The sequence below is a fragment of the Pristis pectinata genome, chromosome 23, assembly GCF_009764475.1.
Source record: "Pristis pectinata isolate sPriPec2 chromosome 23, sPriPec2.1.pri, whole genome shotgun sequence".
Taxonomy (NCBI): Eukaryota; Metazoa; Chordata; class Chondrichthyes; order Rhinopristiformes; family Pristidae; genus Pristis; species Pristis pectinata.
Window position 1 is genome coordinate 32,378,562 of NC_067427.1, and position 21,799 is coordinate 32,400,360.

Here is a 21,799-nt window from a genome sequence, read left to right on the forward strand (position 1 = left end):
TCTAACCATCCCAGTGCTTCAGTCATTGATAAATCACATTGTCTGCCAGAATGGTGCACAGCATGGCATGTTGTGGTGCCTTTGTTTCAAGCAGGGTAACATCGATGTGTGATCCATTCACCAGACATATCCATAGTATGCCCAATGAATACACACAGTGTACAGGATAGGAGTTAGTTCCAATAGCAAATTATTTGTAATAGTCCAGAATAAGATTTGAATGGAAATCTGTACAGTTGTCTAAGCTTTGTTCTTTTTTAAAAATTTCCCAGTATTATTTGGTCAAAACAACGTAATGTTTGCTTACAAGCTAAATTCGAAAAAAAGCACTTTTACCACATTCCCTCACGAAGCTGGAGTTACTTACAGACCACAGACGGCTGATTCTGTGACTCTATCCAACAAGACAAGGGAGAGAGCCACCCTTCCTGTCTTCCTCCAATGGAAAATGGCCTTGATGCTTCACATGATAAAGCTGAGAGTGACAGTTGTCACTCACCGAGGAACATAACCCTTGTGCAAAATGCCTGCTGCTGTGTGAAATTTTCTCTCCTTCTGAAAGCACAGACTCAGGAGTCTGGTTGCATTGGTAACACTGCCCTCCAGTGGAGGGCATCTGCTACGTGAGAACTTAGTGTGCACACTCCCAAATTCATGTAAGACCATGCCCCACCAGAGACAGTTCCATAAAACTCCAAATCAAGAACTTGGCTAATTTTCCCCCTTTACCCATCCCAGGAGAGCTGAGGGCTAAAACTAAGCCTAAGCAGAGATCATGGTCCATTTCAAGTCAAGTCGAGTTTATTGTCATGTGCACAAGTACAGTGAGGTGCAGGTACAGTGAAAAACTTGCCTGCAGCAGCACCACAGGCAGTAAGGTACAGACAACATACAGAATATATGTTGTACATGAATTATACAAGACAGAGAAGAGAGAGAAACAAAGACTGCAAAAACAAGACCTCAGTGCAAAAAAAGGACACAATCAGAGGCAAGACCATGGTAGTGCAAGAGGTGGTCAGTAGTGAACTCACACTGTCCATTAAGGACACTGAGCAGCAAACTGGAGCAGAATTTCTTTCTAGTCTACTTCCCCTACACCAGTGCATTCTGCTATTACCTGGGAATCTTGCCTGGTCATTTCCACACTAGAAGCTGACCCACCAGGACTTTTACCCCATCTGCTTTTTGAATGAAACTCTCCGACGTATCAATAATCATACACTCCGGGTAAACTTAGTTTGAAAAGATTTGAGAAATATGATGTAAATTTATCCATTTTATGTTTTAGAGTAAAGGTACAATACAGACCTGCTGTCTCAGATAACTGGAGTCAGCTGCAAACATCACATAGTTCATTGAATAACAAACACCATCTCATCACTTCCTTGCTGCATGTTTATTTTGGAAACGTCTAATGAAAGAAGTACTGCACTTTATGGAGAAGGGGCAGATTCAGTTTGAATGTGCAAAAATATCTAATGTGCATACACTATTACATATTTATTAATTTACAGGTGAACTTTTATTTTCTACTTTTTATTTCTGATCACAGTGATACTGAATGGAATCTGCTGCCTTCTCACTCGTCGTTCCATGCTACACTAACCCGTTGATACAGTGCTACCTCATTATCTGGACCATTTTCAGATTAATTCTATTGTGTCTGCTCCTTGTGCCTTGTAACTATTTATGTCCAGTTACAAATTACTGTCTTATTGTTGCCTTTACTGATGTTGACTTTCCATCCTTCTCTCGTTATCTTCCAGTGGTGTGTCAGTGATTGGTAACTTGTTTCTCTTGGTTTTTTTGCAGTTGATAATAATATTTCATATAATTCATTACTTTGCCAGAATCTGAACTTGACAACTTAATGGTGTCAGATGTTACCTCGGGCAGCTTCAGACTCTCCTGGACAGCTGATGGTCCCTATGAAAACTTTGTTATAGAAATTACAGACTCTGATGGGTTACTCGAACCACTAACATACACACTACCAGGCGATCAGCATTCCATAGACATCCCAGACCTGCCTGCTGCTACTGACTATGAGATTTCCATCTATGGTATAATCCATGGTCAGCCGACAAAGCCGCTTTACACTGAAGCTCACACAGGTACTTTGATATTTATTTCTGAATTCTTATTCTTCACGCAGAACTGAACCGGGTCTGTCAGTGGCACTGTTTATTTTTTCATTCCAGCCGCTTCAGGTTTACTTTTATTGCAGGTCCTGCATTGTAAAGTAAAATGTCACTTTCCTCCCTCAAACCATTCACTAATTTCATAGGAACTTTTACAAACTGGTCTGTGCTGAGTGCTGCTCAGATGTTGGAATGTTCTTGGCCGTCCTAAAACCGCATGATTTTAAATGTTGTTTTGCTTTTATATTGCAACCGTTAAACTTTTTTGTACAACAATATGGAGTTGCATCAAAAACTCTGCATCAGTGGAGACACCACATTGTACTAACAAAGTTGACTTTTCCCCCCCCAAAGGTTTGATGCCTAGAAAGATTGTTTGTGTGCCTCTGTGCCTGTGTTAAAATGGCAAAACATTTTTATTTCTAGGACATGGGTAGTTTGGCATTGCTTTTGTGAACACTCACAACCTCTGTCAGTTGTCAGACTGCCACTTTTTGCTGAGTGGAATTTGACTGTGGTCCCTGTAGTTCTTTTACCACATTGGAAAATCACTGAAAATCTGATTAATTCATATCTCAGCAAAGGAAAAAAGTGGATTTATTTTAAAATTCACACATTTGTCCTGCCATTTTGCGAGACAAAATTTTGGAGGAGCTCAGTCAATGAAGCTGACGGGTGGCAAACCTACTCGTGATTAAGATCGTAATAACTACTTAACCATAAATGTTGTACTTCTAATAATTAGCAGATCAATGTTGGTTTTGTGGTCATGACATTCAGCCTCTCAGATACCTACTAACTGTTTATTGTTGAACAAGAGCTTTGGCATTGTCAAAAACCCTAATTCTTATTTATGCCTTCCCATACTATGGAAGCAAAATAAATATACAAGAATAGGAAGTGAGACAGTTTGCAAGCCTGCGGTGCAAACTGCAAAACTGCATGGTTGCATGAGACATGCAATTTGTAAACCAGACCATCGCTGCAATGATGTAATAGGTTATCATATCTGCTTGTAATGTGTGTGCATTATGAATTAACATCAAAAGTGTCCTATGTTACAAAAAAAATTACTTTCAATCCTCAACAAGTAAGTACTGCCTATAGCATGTTAACAGCTCTATGGTTCAAATGAGGATTAAGTAAATGAATTACATTTATTAAGTGACACCTCAAAAACATGATGTTACGCAACATTATGTAAAACTCTGATGATTTTTATAAATCTCTTTACAAAAGAGCACAATAATTTGAGTGAATAACATTGACTGTAATGATACAAAAACACAATGTTAAGTTTCAAGTCTGTTTGATGTCTAAAATACCTAATTGTGCTAGTTTTACCCATTACACTATTATTTTATCCTCTCGCAACGTTTTAATAAATGTATCAGTAGTCATTTCCAAACACCAGCTAATAAGTTTTCTTCTCCATTCCTCTTTTTCTGAAATTTTGACATTATAGAGTCAAAATTTCGTGAACAGCCCCTTCGGCCCACCATCTCTATGCTAACCATCAAATATTAGTCCGTACTGATACCATGTACCAGCACTTGGTCAGTAGCGTGCAATGGCTCAGTGTTTCAAGTGTGTCCAGATACTTCTTAAATATTGAGTGTCTGCCTGCACCACCCCTTCAGGCAACGTGTTGCAGCTTCCAGTGATAAAAATCTTCTTCAGATCTCCTCTAAGTCTCTTATTCCTCACCTCAAACCCAGGTTTTCTGATCTTAGATATCTCTGCTTTGCGGAAAAGTTTCCTACCGTCTACCTTATCTACGCCTCTCATAATTATGTATACCTCTATCAGGTCCCCTCCTCAGACTTCTCTACCCCAAGGAAATATTCCTTATAACTTACATACTCCAACCAGGCAACAACCTGGTGAATCTCTTCTGCACCGTCTCCCGTGCAATCGTGTCCTTCCTGCAGTATGACAACCAAAACCGCACATAGTACTCCAACTGTGGCCAAACCAACATTTTATAAAGTTGTACTAAGTCTTCCCAGATCTTATTATCTGTGCCCCAGCTAATGGAGGTGAGCATCCCGTATGCTTTTGTCACCATTGTACCTACCTCTACTGCCACCTTCAGAGCCCTTTGGACACTCCAAGGTCCCTCTGTTCCTCAATACTCCCTAGGGCTCTACCATTCATGGTATTTGTCCTACCCTTATCACAGACCCCAAAATGCATCACCTTACAGTTATCAGGATTAAATTCCATCTACCATCGCCCAAATAGTTGTAGTTCCATAGATTTTAGCCACCTTGTGGTTTCGCATTGTGATACTCTGAAGATGCCAGTAGGCTGTTTTATCACTGAAACGTCACAGCCAAGCTGATGCCAGCCTGCCCTGATGCCAACACTATTCCAGAATGGGTCATTGGTTGGCAAAGTAGGGCAGGAATCAGAGAGCAGTCTCTTCCAAGTCTCAAGATGTGAGCTGCTCTTTACTTAACACTCAGTGAGATTAGCTAACGCCACAAATAGGGATCAGGAATAAACTCCAGATGCTCTCTGGTGGCCATAACTCAGCTGCTCAGTACCCAGACCAACAGAACTCATGGAAACGTAACAACATTACATACAGGAGCAGGAGTGAGTCATACAAATAGTTTATCCGTCACTTCAATGTATCAAATGCTAAAATTCAGAACGTATTACATTGATTATGCTTGCAGTGTAAATCAGTGTAAATTAAATTCCATCTGCCATTCCCCAAATAGTTGTAGTTCCACAGATTTTAGCCACCTTGTGGTTTCAATTTTGATCTTAAAAACCACAAAAACTGTTCTGATTTAAGAATAAATTGCATCTTAATCTTGTTTTTATGTGATTCACCTTCCAAAAAATAGAAAGCAGTATGTACGTTTATATTCTATTGAATTCATATATTATCAAATGTTGCAAGAACCACACGTAATGTATACCCATCGGTACAATGATACCACTTTCAGTGAGTTCATATCTACTCTGCTTGTATTGAGCGATTAAGTTATTTTGAATGCAGAAACTTATAAGATTTTAGAGATCTTGATTCTTTGGTGATTTAGATGATAAAGTTAATCACACAACCTTACGGCTTGCATGTTGGGAAGAGTTATTATTTGCTGGTGTACTGATTAATTTTTTTTCCAACCGATTATTTCCTTTTCCTCAGCAACCAAACCCGAAATTAGCAACCTAATGATTTCCAATCTTACCTCAGATGGTTTCACTGTCTCTTGGACAGCAAACGGCTTCTTTGAAAGCTTTGTAATAGACGTCACGGATCCTAACAGGATCTTTGAAACCTCGGAGCACAGTGTCTCAGGCAACCTTCGCTCTATTGACATCACAAAGCTCTCAGCCAGCACTGACTATGTCATTTACCTCACTGGCCTTTATGAAGAACAGCAGATGCACACGTTTAGTGCAGTTGCTACAACAGGTATTTGTGTTGCAGCTGGAGATTTCTAGCTGTCATTTGATTCTACATCACTAATTTCCTTCAAGCAACCAGTTTTTATAACACACATGCTTATTTAGCCATATTGAAATTAGTAAGTATTTAAACTGTGATTTGGATTTCTCCTTACTAAATTTAGAGCTGGTTCAGGATTGTCAATAGTTCTTCCCAGTGTTCTAAATATCATGAATCACATTTGAAAGTTTCAAAGTGAACCTGCATTTTGGAAGTACCATTGAAAGTCCTTAGCATTCAGATTTAACAGAATAAGAGAGTAGTGTGCTATAAGTAACATGCATAAATTTACTCCCGATTATAGCTGTTACATGAATGCATATTGTATCTTTCATGTTTTGTTAAAACAAAATCACATGCATATTTTTGAGAAGCATATTATTTACAATTCCTGATGTCCTTTTCGATTAGACACAGCTATACTTTCACAGATGTCCGATTAGCAACCAACAAACTTGCTGAAATGGTTTTTGCATGCAGTCCAGTGCAGCTGTAAGTTAGTACAGTCCTCATAAGTCAGAAGTCACAGGTAATAGTTTGCATAATATTGTAACTTTCAGAAATAATTCAAATTCAAATTATCCAGCTCATTGATAGTGAAGTACCTTCCAGTTCTGTTGACCCAAGTAAAATTTGACACATTAAAGTAATGCATTGAAGGTATTTCAGGGTCACAAAGTTAATGCCTAATAGTGTGCAACTGTACGACAATGTCAGGTTATGTCGAACAGTTTGAGTAGAACATCCCGATCAAGGATGCTTGTATGGACACCTGTTAAATTGAAATTCCATCGACAGCACAGATTATACCGTCTCAACAGACAGTAGCAGAATAATCTAGAATCATCTGATCGTAATTGTAGGTGTGTGATAAGCATCAACTTGAATTTTAGACTGTCATTTGATTTTAAGCTAATCTGTATTCTTTTGTTATATTGCTTTAAAAGTGCTGAAGTTTTATTTCCAAAACAATCCCTATAGAAGCAGAACCTGAAGTCAGCAACCTAGTGGTTTCAGACATAACCTCAAACAGCTTCAGCCTCGCTTGGACGGGAAAGGACGAGGCATTTGAAAGCTTTGTTGTAGAACTTATAGATTCTGACCGGTTCTCAGACCCACTGGAGTACACGGTACCGGGAACCTTGCGAAACACTGAGCTCTCAAATCTCATTGCTGGCACTAATTATGTGGTCTATTTATACGGCATTTTCAATGGCCGACGCACAAACCCTGTGACCACTGTTGCATTGACAGGTATCAATATTTTATCACAAAATCATTTTATTGTCTTTCAATTTTCATTTAACAACGTCAGGCAAAAGTTTCCACGTAATTTGGCCCTCTTTGGCTCAGTTGATGCACAAGATTTCTCTCCTTTTACTGAGATGCTCTTTGTGACTGAAACAAGGGGAGTCTCTTAATACATTTGTCTTCAATGCCAGTAATAGTTTGACATCTTGGATTTTCTTTTGGTGCTTTGTGTCTTGATATAATGGCTCAGAACCTGCTGGATACTCTGTTAGTTAAACTCTTCCTGCTCCATCACCACGAGCCCCAACTACCACCAGCTTTCCACTGAAACATATTCTTGCTGCAAATTGCTGGCAATGTGAATAATGTTGTTCTCCACGTCAATTAACCAATATATTGTTCAGGCCAAGAGACTATCTCCTTAACCAATGGGACTTAAAGACTGATAACTAAATGGGAACATCAGAATAGAAAATAGGATGAAATAGGGAAGAGATAAGGAAATAAATAGAAAATTGATGTGACCAAGGGAAAGTGAGAGCCAAAAAGCACACCCAAGAAAAGGATGATACGTGTCATAGAGTCATGGAGTCATCGAGTCACACAGCACGGAAACAGGCCCTTCAGCCCAACTGGTCTATGCCGACCAAGGTGCCCATCCAAGCTAGTCCCATTTACCCGCGTTTGGCCCAAATCCCTCTAAACTTTTCCTATCCATGTAGCTGTCCGAGTGTCTTTTAAATATTGTTATTGTACCTGCCTCAACCACTTCCTCTGGCAGCACATTTCATATATGCACCACCCTCTGCGTGAAGAAGTTGCCCCTCAGGTTCCTTCTAAATCTTTCCCCTCTCACCTTAAACCCATGTTCTCTAGTTTTTCATTCCCTTTCCCTGTGAAAAAGACAATGTGCATTCACCCTACTTGCAGCCTTCATGATTTTATACATAAAACAGATGATTGCAGGGGGATTGAGGTATTATATTGAAAAGGCACTGGGCTGTTAATTACTAATCATAACCAATGCAGAAAGGCAGCATTATCCCTTGAAACTCTTGAGGTGAACAACAGAAATTGTCTAAATATTTGTAGTTCTTTATTTCTCGTGGGGGTACAACTTCCTCAGCACAAGTTGCTGAATGATTCATGGTCTACCACAGTCAAAGGTACTAAACTCACCACTACCTTCCCAGCAAATTCTGGTCCATTATTTTCAGCTTTGCAAAAACATTGAGCTGGCTTTTGTAACTTGGAGTCTTATTTTACTAATTATTCAGTGCATGTTTTGCATAACATTTACAATTTGGATTAGGGCTTCTTGTTATCAAATGGGGCATGTATCAATTACAGAGTGTTCATGTACTTGCTTTGAGGCCCAAACAGAAGTCAAGCACCTTTCCCTAACTTAAAATACAGTCGGACTTTTGAAGAAGTTCCCCTAATCCAATGAAGAATTGTGCAAAATGCCACTTCCTGTACTCTTGCTGAGGAATCTGGTTTCATTTTAACAGTTGCCCATGAAAAAAAAATTGAGACTTAAGTTCTGGCTATGTTTTGAAATCTTCTAACTGATCAGCTGTTGAGTAATGGAAAACTTTTATTTAGTTTTTGTTTTATTCCTGATGCTATATTAACTACAAGTAGACAAAATGACAAGGCACTCAATGTGTGTGACTAACCCTGCCTCACTGTTTTGGCCAATGCTATTGTCACAAAGCAACTTGAGAGGTCATGTAAAGATGGGGAAAGTTACCCAGGATGTGGAAACACATTACAGGTGACATGGGTTAAAAGTAACTGAGTAACTGTACCATAGAACCATACAGCACAAAACAGGCCTTTCGGGCCCTTCGGCCCGCCATGTTGTGTATGTTTCATAATAAATGCTTCAAGCAGAACTTGTGTAGATATTGAGAAATCCAAATGAGCTGAGTGTTTACTCAAAGGCTCATCGCTTTTATATTACAATGACTTTATTTATATTTAAATTGGTCACCAAATTTGCAACAGTTTGTTGAAGTTGAGTGATTTAATAGTGTTGGCATTGTACAGTGAGAGAATTGGATTTGCTCAAAGCATGCACGTGATGCTATCTGTCTGGGAAGCTTCATCCAACAAAAGCATGCCATTTATATCTGGCAATACAAAATATAGTTCCTTTGAATTTTGCTTTCCTATAGTGATATGCAGTTTAGTTTCATTGGCTGATATTCAGTACACTGCGCTTCCTGAAACAGAGCTTGGATGTTGCATCCACAGTCTCCAGTTTCTACAGACAGAAATATATCTGTGTTATTGCTCTCTTGCTTATACTGCATGGCTGTGTTTCATTTAAATGTGATGCATTTGCTGAAGGCAACACATTGTAATTAGCTTTGTAAGAATTACTGTCACAGATCATTGCCAAAATTTATTTTTTAATTAAATCCTATGACCCTTTGTTGACATGAATGCTGCAAATTCAACTCTTCCAGAAATAAAAAGAAAAACTCTGAATGTGAGAAATTGGAAGGACAAGTAGACACAAACCAGACAAGTGGGTCAGCATCTGACAGTGAAACCTGGCTTAATATTTCAAGCATTGTCCTTCACCAGACTGTGTCAGGAGAGGCACACTGTTGCAGCGGGTAGTGCCGCTGCATCACAGCTCTAGCAGCCTCGGTTCAACCCTGACCTTGGGCCCTGTCTGGGTGGAGTTTGCACATCCTCCCTGTTACCGTGTGGGTTTCCCTCAAGTGCTTCAGTTTCATCCCACATCCCAAAGGTGTGTACGTTGGTTAACTGGCTACTGTAGATTAGCCGTTAGTATAAATAAGCAGCAAAACAATAAAAAGGGGAAAATGGCAGGCATTTGACAGAGAATAAATTACAGGGGTCAGGGAGATAAACCGAGGGGAATGGGACAGATGGGATTGTTCTGCTGCAAGCAAGGCCAAATGGCCTCCTGTGCTGTAATATTAGTGAGCCTGAACCAACAACAGGATTTCCAAATCAGTTCTACCTTGATGAGAAAATAATAGTTTCCTGTTCCGACTGTATGACCCCGTTTACACCACATTAGAAGGTGAAGCAGCCCTGACTCATGCTTGGGGTACGCATGGCTTTAAAACCAAGCTGCAAAACCTCAAACTACATACGTAAATAGGATCATTCTCTAATTACAGTAAATTTGTTGAGGTTGCATTTGTATTCTTTGTAGAGAGCAAAGTTTATTTTAGATTTCGCATTAACATAAAATTAATTTAAACCAATAAAATAAGTTCAGAATCTCAGATCTTGGACTGGATTTCAGAATTGACTTGGAGATGGCTGAAATAGAAAAAAAATGGAAATTAAGAGTCAAAATTTGTTCCAGAACTTTTTTAAAAGCCATTAACCAGAACCTTCCAGTTGTGAAATATTAAGCCATATTTCTGTTGGATGTGTATTATTTAAGAAACACGGAAACAGATGAATAGTGCTCAGTGAAAATGACAGATGTGTCAGCTAAGGACAGTATTTTAACCTTCTGCTGAGCAGCTAATTCAATTGTATTGCCTTAGCAATCCAGGCATCGTTGTTATGTAAAGTGACTCATGAATGAGTTCACTCATTCTTTACAAACCTGCACTTGCAATTTTCATTTTAATTCTTTCCTTCTCCTTGCTGCTAAAGATATGTTCCTGGAAATTCATCCACAGTCAGCAGCACTGCACACATTATATAACACTATGTGGTTCCAGCAGTTTCAGAAGCAGAACAGAACACACAGCCAGTATTGCATAGTGTGCTGAGCTCTACTGACCAAGGCTGAATTTCTAGGCAGCGAAGAAGGGATTTACCTTTGTTTCTGTCATTCAGTTTAGCGTCCATACAGACAAAGCATCCTGGCACGAATGGTTTACAAATATCATATCAAAAAGCTGTATTTTATCCTTGCCCCTTGACTGGTGACAATCACGAATATTTTGTGGGGGGGTGGGCCTGTAAACTTTAGAATATGTTTAAATCCTGGCGCTTTTCTCATGAGAGTTACTGTCTCTTGTCGGTTTGTGTGTGTAAGTTTTATACTAAACTATCACATACTTCATTTTGAAGTTAGAATTCAGGAACATTTGCTCTAAAATGGTATTTAGCTTCAAAGAGTGTGACTAAAATAAATATTTCCATAAATCTTCCTTCCCTCAGAAGACGAACCTGAACTTGGCAACCTAGTTGTTTCAGATATTACCTCAGAAGGCTTCACACTCTCTTGGACAGCAGAAGATGGGGCATTTGAATATTTTATCATAGACATTAGAGATTCTGAAAGCTCGCTTGACCCAATACAGCAAGTTTTATCAGGGAAAACACGAACTACTGACATCTCAGGCCTAGTAGAAGGCACTGGATACCAGATTAATGTTACTGGTGTAATTCAAGGCTGGCACACACAACCACTTACCGCTGTCACTGCTACAGGTATATCATCAGGTGCAACACAGACTCCCTGTTTAATGGTTTATTTAGACTTGCTGTAAGATTAATTTTCCCTTTTGAAAAACATAACTGTTGCTTGCCATAATGCTGTAATTAATGCCTACACTAACAGCTCCAAATATAGTTGGAAAGAGCTCATACTCTTTCTTACCTTTGCATGTCTTCCTTATTTTTGTTCTTGTTTCTCCCTGTCCTCAAGTGTTCTGTCTAACACACTTAGACAATCTTCAGCTCAAAGATGTAGGGTAGATTGGGTTTGAGATACGTCGTGCAGTGACGGGACACAAGGAGCAAATAATATACGGAGAGGGAAAACACCATCAGATAAGTCAAGCTTGTCAGGGTGAGTTATGTTCTTTTTAGCAGGTCTCAGACCAGTGGATGGCACACAAGCAATACCAAATTTTATTTATATCTGTGCACAAGCATTTTAGAACGAAGGTGCAAAAGATCTTCCCTGCCTACTGTCTTGATAACATAATAGGTTTATTACCTTCAGTGTTGTTACATAGAGGCAAAGTAGATCCAGGTGTACACCAGGACGAAAACCAAGCTCTCACTGATTGCATAGTTAAAATGTGGTGACTTTCCATTTAGCAGCTTCCACCGCTGTTGTTGAAAGCACCGCCAAGTATTCCAGGAAACCAAAATAAAGAAATAAATACTAATCTGGTACCATTTATTGGGAAATTTTAAATAAAGATTTAATAATTATTGCAATGTGGCTAAATTGAAGAATTTTACTTTCGGAACTCTAATTGTACTTATCACATTATCAGTGTAACGTAGAAAGCATCCTGAAGTTACCATGTATGTGTGCGTTTTCAGAGAAGGTGAATGACATGCCTGCTCTATATGGAATGTCAGCTAGGGGGGAGACGTCTCTGACCACTGAAACACCACACTTACTGTCATGGCAACTGGGCATCAGCTAGACCAGCCCACACTTCCTGAAAATGGGTAGGCCCCAGCAGAACCCCAAAAAAATATAGAAGTGGACATTTTTAGTCAATTCACTGGGAATTCCAGGGAACGTCTGTGGATACCCAGGTCCTAGTCATTCCCTCCAGATGTTCCCCAGCTCAGAGCGGACTCACTTTGTAAATGGTGGATCAAAGTTTAAAGCTGAATTTTTGATTTGAAGAGTCTTCCCTAAAGAACACATTAAAAAAAATTTGCACGAATCCTTCTAATATACACTTTAGTTGTCTCAAATCATTTGAAATATTGGCCACTAGCTGAAATTTCACCTGAGAAGACAAACCAAATGAGTCAAAACCAGACCATGAGACAATCTAGGACATGTTTACAACTGATCAGACTATGGGGCAGATTTTGATTTTGTGTGCCGGTGTGAAGAGAATGATGACAATGTTATTTCTCATCTTTCTTGATTGGAAACAAAAATCCAGAGAGCTATAAGACTTGCTGTTATTTCATTAACATTCTGTTTATGCACCACACAAAATTAAAGATCTGCTCTTGTGCTTTGCCATAAGTTGTGGCCTTTTATACTCAGACAGAAACTTGCTAAATTCAGTCAACTATATTTAAACTTGAGCATGAAAGGTGATTTAGTTCAATAACAGTATTGTACATAAATTGACACTGCTGGACATTCCAGTTTTTTTTCTCTATTATCCCTCTGGATTAATCAAAATCTGTTCTTTTGTTTGTCATTGGAATGACTATTTGAATCTTAATTTTTTTTAAAAACTCATATCTAGATGGATTTGGATACGTTCAGTTTACCTGTACCTGGATTCCACTGCATGTTCTGTCCTTGCATAAGGTGGAATACTGAGGAAAAGCTGACTTTGAACAGTGAAGTATTGATCAGCAGTGTATTGATTTCAGCTGCCTTCCCTCTTTTGACCAATTGGTTCCTTATAAATGGAAGGTTCAAGTTTATCAAGGATTGCTTCTCAAGGGCAGTCATGGGCAAATAAATTATATATCACAGAATCTTACAGCAAAGGCAGCCTAATTAGCCCATGCGTTGGAAAGACCTGTAAGAGACCATATCAGGAAGGGGAATAAAAGACATGGTGACCTTCTTTCAGACATCTCCTTGGACACCTGTAACAGAAGAAGAGAAAAACATGCAACACTCTTCTGTTATGCTGTGCTTTTGCATGCTTATGAAACATTTTAAGTTACCCAAGTTGTTGTAAGCCCCTTCCTTCTGTGAGTTTTCAATAACATCGTAACTACTTCTTGCATGGAGTGTTCAATGATAGCCATCTATGGCAGTGATAATCAAGTAGCATTGCTTTGTGAGTGACAACTTCCTGTTGATATTTTGTGGTGCACAGAATTGTATACTTATTCTTCAGACTTTTCAACAGTTTGCATATTCTTAATGTGGGTTTAACTTGTCACAGCTGCATACCAGCTTCATGAGGTTGTGGTTAGCTTTGTACAGCTGCATCTGTCAATGAGCCATCATACATCTGCTACTTTCAGTGGGCTTGTTTCCTATTCCTTTGGATGTCAACTCTTGCACGGTCGAGAGTCATTAGCTTTATTTATGTCTCTCACCCTCACGTCTCCTAAATGAAGTGACTTGTGTTGACATGTGACCCACTAGGTCCTTGAACATGGCCATTCATCACATGTACACCAAGTTTTGCTGGCTTGTTGACCTGAGGAGACACTACGTGTATTTGATCTAGTCTTTCCTGGAGTTCATACAAGTTCACATGCATTGGATATAAATTGAGAGCTCCAGATGTTTATTTTGATTTTTATCCTGCTCTCAGAAGATTAAGATCAATTGTATTATTCACTTGTAGGCCTGGCTGAACTCAGCTTTGGCCTCAAGAATCGATACACATCAGTTTTGCTCGATATGTTCACTGCCCAATGCCCCCTTCTCAGAAAGTTGCTTCAGAAATGTTTTCCCTGGTAATATAATTTTCTTTTTGCAAACTGTTAACTTTGCATTGAATTACTTTTTGCTTTGCAACCTTAGTACATGAATTTTTAATTTGCAAACGGCAAATGAGGTTAAAATGTAATAGTTGTGGAATACTGTTTGATAACAACAGCAGACAAGCTGTGAATGTGACCTTCACAATTAATGTTCTTCCTAAAATAATTCCCTGTTTCTCCAGAGGAAAAACCAAAAATGGAAAACCTAGTGGTTTCAAACGTAAACTCTTATGGATTCAAAGTCTCTTGGAACGCCACGGATGGGGCCTATGAAAGTTTTATTATAATGGTTAGAGATTCTGGCAGGTTGTTGGAGCCAATGGAACACAGAGTGTCAGGCGATCGACATTCCATTAACATCACTGGCCTGATCACCGGAATTGGTTATGATATTAATATCTATGGTGTAGCCAAGGGGCAGCACTCTAAGCCCCTCTTTACTAAGACTGCAACAGGTATTGTTTATCAACTCAGGGCTCTATGGCTTGTTTATGTATGCCTTCGTTCTCAAGGACTTCTTTTTCTTTTCTATATAACACATTAACACCCTGAGAACTTTATTCAGGTTGAGAGCATCCACCAATGTCTTCACATTAATGATTGTGCTGTGTTTTTTCCAGAAATAAAGAATTTAAATTAATCTTAAGGAAAGGGGCCCGTGGATGAAACAGTCGTTTTGGATTATATCAATTAACAAGTAAAATGGCATTGAAATTTGATTTAAAAGCATTAATTTGAAGTATTTTAGAAGCTGACTTTTTTTAATCTTTGTTCTTCAAATTGCATTTGAAGTAGATTTAACCTAGATTTCAATTCAAGTTGCTATCATCAAGTTCTATTTAAACATCACTTTGTTCATTCCATCAGGGGAAGGAACACAATTCCATAAGTATAATTGGGATGTGAAAGTTGGGATCATCAGTCCAATTGCCACATCATCCATCCCTAAGTGAGCATAAGTGTGGCCTGAGGGTGGAGAAGTATCACACTGGCGTTCTGCAGTGGGTTCAGATCAAAGCAAGGGAAGTTACACTCAGCCATTGAGTATTTTACCTGTCTGAATTTGCTTGAAGCTGATAGAGGTCGATGATGTAAAAATACTAAATTCTCAGAGAATCGTCGACTTGATAAGAAAGAATATTTACCCATAAGGTCTCCTGTAATAGACAAAACCAACCTTCGGTGATAATTTGGTATCAGGATGAGGAAACCTGTCTAAGGACAGGATTGAATTCCTGTTAAAAATGCAACGTTCCATTATTTTAATGCATGGCCTTTGTGAATTGCTTGACACTAGCTTCAGTCTTCTCCTGAAATACTGTGTTGAGTTATAATGATGATTTTACCTGTTGTCAGATTATGTCTAACCTGTTCACCAGTTTTCTCAGAATGCATTGAACGTCGATCCCCATAACATGGAACTCGCACTGAAAGTGTTAACTGCTGTTTGTGTTCGATGTGCTGTATTTAGTTATTTTATGGTCAATGAAGCCTGATCTAATCATTGGTACACTAATTGTTATGTTCTTTTGATATTCGTGTTTGTATTGGGACAACCTTAACTGCTCATGATTATACTTTGATATTCCTTTTGTTGTTAATAATCAAAATATTTCCTTTGTGTGTCTGAAGTACAACTTGATGCTTCCTTCAGACTTGATGTTGGCTGCGTTTACCAAACCTGTGGTTGTGTTCAAACCATGCTTATACAAGATCTAATCAATATCTGTGCAATTTGTCATTGTTAAATGCTTTGTATACTCATCTCTCTACACTGTCGCTTGGATTGATTACAGTTTTCTAACACATAGTTATTTAAATCCTCCAAAGGGAAGTGAACTGTGATGCTTGGTGCTCTCCAATAGGTTTGGGTGGAACCAGGACAAAACCAAATCAATCCAGACCCACCCTCAGTGGGGAATTGGAATAGGGAGTTCATATTTTCTGAATTCCTTGAGGTCACAGAAACACAATTCCACTGTCTGATCAATTGTTAACTGATTTCCCTTTTAGGTTTATGGCTGTTTTGCTTTATTTCAGATTGTTAACCAAGCCACTAGATATCCCCATTAATTTGTGGAAATTACCCTAATATATCTCTGAATTAGTTATTCACATTGGAAAACTGCATCTTTAGATTCTCAATTAGCCTTATTTTCTTACCATAGTAACTTTGACTTCTTTAGCAATTAACGCATTAACAAGAATTATTATTTAGACCTGAAAGAAAGGACAAGAACTTATAAAACTTGTTTTTCTCTCAGAGGCTGAACCTGAAGTGGATCACCTAAGTGTTTCTGAAATTACCTCAAATGGCTTCAAACTTTCTTGGACAACAGATGACAGTCCCTTTGATTACTTTAATATTAGAGTTAGGGATTCCAAAAAGGAACATCTTCCTCTGGAATACACATTGTCAGGTGATCTGCGAACTACTGACATCCAAGGTCTGCAAGATGGTACTGAGTATGATATTTCTTTAGTTGGTGTTACAGAAGGACGACAATCACAGCTAATAAGTACCACTGCAATTACAGGTATTATTTTATTCTTGAGAATCTCTGCCTTTATTTTCTCTTTCGCATCTGACTGACCAATGATTTTTTTCCAGGCTGAACCATTTACCCTTCTGAAGATGATAAATTAACACAGACCATGTCTGGCCTCAATGAACTACTTTCGAAACTTTGAACATGAATATTTCTCCCCCATTTAGGACTGCTTTCACCTTCAACCAAGAAGGCTTTGCAGAGTGAGCAATGGACTTCTCCAATACAGAGTCAGCTTGTAGTAGGAATATCTCTGCTGTGCATAGCAGTGGGGTGGGCAAGTCTGGGGGACCCCACATTGACGCTGTCCAGAACAGGAAACATAGAAAGGATATTGAGGTCTATCCAGTGATGCTATGGTGAAGGGGGTTGGGATCTGTGATATTGAGGATGTAAAACATGAACCACTCTTCAGCTTAGCCTTTCCTCGCCCTACTGCCTCCGGAAGGACCACAAATGTGAGTGTGTTTAAGTCATCATGCAGATAAAATTAGAAGAAATTATGTTGCAAAAATCCTCAGTTAACATTCCAACTCTTTGGGCTATGAATCCTCTGTGATATGAACCTAATTCTCAATGCAGCAATGTCTGTGTCAGACTTTGCTTTTGACATTTGGCTCCACTGAAGTGAACTATATCTGACTGTCCTGTATCGCGCATAGAACAGTTGATGAATTTCTACCCTTTCTCTTTAATTAAGGACTGGTAACTAGTTCACATGGCAGTTTGAAACGGACATTCATTTGTTGGTTGGGAGGAATTGGGGATAGAAATGAAGAGGTGGTGAGGACCTGTGGAATAGCAAGTTAGCCTTGAATAGAAATGTGGGTCAAACAAATATGTTGGAACTTTTTGTCCAGTCGCAAGCTCTCAGAATCATAGTGATTCTCCTCAGGTCTTCTCAGTACAGCCCCGGAGAGAGTAGATTCTACAATATCTGATCTGTAGGCTTTCAGTCAAAAGGCCTTTGCACTTTTTGTGCTTACTTTTATTAGTTCTTAGTAATTGATGACAATTTTTCTGACAATTATCCATGCACTTAGTAAGGTAAGAGATTGCTGGACTTTTAGTCTAGTTTAGTGTTGTATCTATGCAGACTCTATTGAACAAATTTGTGATGGTTTTGTTGACTTGCCATGTTATCTTCCTTCCTTCTGGTTGTGGCACGTCTTAGTTTTTGGGGTAACTGCAGTGGTGTCTGTAAGTGTAAGAGGACCAACTGTAAGACCACCAGGTGGACTCACATTTGACAAATCGCTCCACTTTTCTTTCACAAATAAAAACAGAAAATGCTGGAAATGGTCAGCAGGTCAGGCAGCATCCTGGTACTGGGAAACAGTTAACATTTCAGATCAATGACCTTTGCTCAGAAAACCTTTTCCATCTTGTTTCATTTACAAAAAAACTGTTATGCACTGCTGCTCTGTACAGAGCTTTGTTTGTTAGTGATATCCTGCTCTTTGTATTGTGAAACACTGGAAAATGAGACATAGTTAAACAGACACCATTGCATCTAAGAATGAAGTTGTACGTCTTTGCATCTTTGCAATAACAAGACTTATGAGCAGTTGGAGAAGCAACGTCTTGTTAGGGATAGTCAACATGGCTTTGTGAGGGGCAGGTCATTCCTCATGAGCCTAATTGAGTTTTTCAAGGAGGTGACAAAACAAATAGATGAAGGTAGACCGGTGGATGTGGTGGATATAGACTTTAGTAAGGTGTTTGACAAGGTTCCCCATGGTAGACTCCTCCAGAAAGTCATGAGGCATGGGATCCGTGGAGACTTAGCTATGTGGATTCAGAATTGGCTTGCCCACAGAAGGCAGAGGGTGGTGGTGGATGGAGCGTCTTCTGCCTGGAGGTCGGTGACCAGTGGTGTTCTGCAGGATTCTGTTCTGGGACTCCTGCTCTTTGTGATTTTTATAAATGACTTGGATGAGGAAGTGGAGGGATGGGTTGGTAAATCTGCAGATGACATGAAGGTTGGAGGTGTTGTGGATAGTGTAGAAGGTTGTTGAAGGCTACAATGGGATATAGACAGGATTCAGAGTTGGACAGAGAAGTGGCAGATGGAGTCCAATCCGGACAAGTGTGAAGTGATGCACTTTCGAAGATCGAACTTGAAGGCGGAGTACGAGATTAATGGCAGGACTCTTAGCAGTGTGGAGGAACAGAGGGATCTTGGACTCCAAGTCCATAGATCCCTCAAAGTTGCCTTGCATTAATAGGGTGGTTAAGAAGGCTTCATTAGTCAAGGGACTGAGTTCAAGAGCCGTGAGGTAATGTTGCAGCTCTGTAAAACTCTGGTTAGACCACAATCAGAGTATTATGTTCAGTTCTGGTTTCTGATGTGGAAGCTTTAGAGAAAGTGCAGAGGAGATTTACCAGGATGCTGCCTGGACTAGAGAACATGTCTTATGAGGAAAGGTTGAGCGAGCTAGGACTTTTCTCTTTGGAGCGACGCAGGATGAGAGGCAACTTGATGGAGGTGTATAAGATTATGAGGGGCATAGATAGAGTGGACAGCCAGCACCTTTACCCCAGGGCAGCAATGGCCAATACCAGAGGACATCGGCTTAAGGGCAGAGGAGGAAAGTTTAGGCAAGAAGTGAGAGGTAGGTTCTTTACACAGAGAATGGTGGGTGCCTGGAACACACTGCCAGGGGTGGTGGAGGCTGATACACTAGGGACATTTAAAAGACTCTTAGATAGGCACATGGATGTAAGAAAAATGGAGGGTTATGGGCTGTGTAGGAGGGAAGGGTTAGATTGATCACAGAGAAGGTTTATATAGGTCGGCGCAACATCACGGGCTGAAGGTGCTCTACTGTTCTATGTTCTATTGTGTAACAAAGAAGCTGAGCTATGAAGACAAACTAAAGATAACTGGCTAGAAATTCATCCCTGGTCAGTAGCGCTAAATGCATGAAGCATTAGTGCATTGTACTCTTGAGCAAATATTACTGTACGGCATGCCTGGAGCTGCCAATTGGGCATGAATTTCTAGCCAAGGTACTTTAAAGGTAATCACCTCCAAGAAATGTGTCAGTAAACATTTTGATCTGGGCAGCAGTGGAAAGCCAAGAGTGATGTACATCATTTTCTCACGGTGCTAACTCACAGAATGAACAGAATCGCATTTTAACATTCCATGTTTGGAAAAAAAGATGTCAGCCACATTTCCATGGAGGTGGAGAGATCTTTTTAAGGATAAAACAAAATGGTTCAGAAGCAAGGCGATAAGCTTTAGAGCAAGTGCATGATTTGTGCATGTTCCAATTGACAATGCTGTCTGTATGTTGTCAGGTCTACATCAATTGGTATGCATAACTGTTACTTTCATGAACTGTTCCAAGAATTGCTTAGTGCTGCCCACATATTGACTGTATAACTGTTTTGTAACTCATCCAATAAGTTAACATTGAAAATCAGTTTTCTTAATTTGCATGAAAGTAAAATGCTGCAGACAATGGAAACCTGAGATAAAAAAAAGCAGAAAATGATTGATTTGCTCAACAGGCCAGGCAGCAGCTGTGGAGGAAATTAGTGTTTCAGCCAATCATCATTCTGATGAAAGGTCATTGACTTGCATCACAGGCTTATCGCCTTGAATTTGAACCATTGACCTGAAAAATGGACAGTTTGTCTCTCTCCTCATCCTGTATTGGAGCCTGCTGTAGATTCCCACCCCCCCCCCCCCATTGCCTAGCCCTACTGATCTGTCCCTGTCCAGTGGAATTAAAATGTGTCTGCCTTTTCCAACTTTCTCACACAGGGGTGGGAGCTCCCAAAGGTCTAGAGCTTTCAGATGTCACTGACACCACGGTGACAGTCAGCTGGGACCTTCCCAGAGCACAGGTCACCAGTTTCAAGATCATTTATGAGCCTACTGATGGAGGTAAGCTAATACCTGGCCTCTTTTTCACTCTCTTTCACATCCAATCATTTTCCACTGGCTTTGAAATATTAACTCCTTCAGGAGCTCTTTCAATGATCGGTCCATGCTGAAAGATTTTCATATTCTCTGCTGATTTTCACAGGCGAAAGCACCACCGTGACTGTTGATGGCAGCAAGTATCAAACTGTACTGCACAACCTGATCCCGGCCACTCGGTACGAAATCAAAGTCATCTCTGTTAAAGGGTTTGAGGAGAGTGAACCAACTTCAGGCACAGTGAGAACAGGTATGCCAAACAATGCAGCACTGTCAAACAGACAGTATATCTTCAGAATATTTATGGATTGGCAAGAGTCCAACATTCATACTGCATCTTGAACTTGTATAGTATTTTCTACTGGATGCCTTTGTAAAACCAAAGGAAGTATCTGAACATTTGACATCAAAGCAATTTATTTAGTTCATACCTAACTGAAAAAGTGACAGGAGATCTGTGGTCCATCAGACAGAGAACCTCTGACAATGTATATTAATCCAGAGTCCTGTGAATTCCCAGTGTTTTCTGGTTGTGTTATGCCAACAATCTCCAAAATAACTTCCAAAATATTTTTATACTACAGTGACACTTGGAGATGCAAATGTACTCCTAGATGTAAATGATTTAATCTTCCAACATCTAGTGACATCATAGACTCATGAAGCTACTAGCCAATGACTCTGCTGCCAGGTACAAGGAGATAGTTTTGGTGTCTAAATGTGGAAGAAATCAGGTTGTCTTTCTTTCTGTGTGGGTCTTCTCAGGAGCAGGCAATGGAGATTAGTGCTCTGTTGAATATAAAAGTGAGGACAGTTTTAGAAGGTAAAACTTATTTAGAAGGTTCTTGTTCATCAAAATTCATTGAGAACCAAACAATTGAAAGAACCTTCACTGCTGTAATGTGCATCCTGGATTCAAAACATGCTGGTAATTGAGATTCTCAACCAGTGATGAGACAGCGAACTGAGCTTCATTAAATTGACAAGTATCCTGGGATGTAACTCTTTAAAATTGTAAAGTGCTGGATGAGAGACCAGAGGTGAAGAGTGGGTTTGTGACAAC

The 21,799-nt window shown here is 39.6% G+C and overlaps 1 protein-coding gene across 11 annotated transcripts in view; it reads left to right on the forward strand.

Annotated features, from left to right (window-relative positions):
- LOC127581976 (tenascin-like) overlaps positions 1-21,799 on the forward strand; it is a 283,091-nt gene that overhangs the window by 244,026 nt on the left and 17,266 nt on the right. For 7 of the 11 annotated variants that reach the window (XM_052036811.1, XM_052036810.1, XM_052036813.1 and 4 more), the window contains 4 exons: positions 1,854-2,117; positions 16,518-16,790; positions 20,578-20,700; positions 20,843-20,986. In XM_052036811.1, coding sequence (XP_051892771.1) covers positions 1,854-2,117; positions 16,518-16,790; positions 20,578-20,700; positions 20,843-20,986 — 804 coding nt within the window. The remainder of the gene's footprint in view (positions 1-1,853; positions 2,118-16,517; positions 16,791-20,577; positions 20,701-20,842; positions 20,987-21,799) is intronic. The other 4 variants (XM_052036817.1, XM_052036818.1, XM_052036820.1 and 1 more) reach the window with 2 other exon arrangements.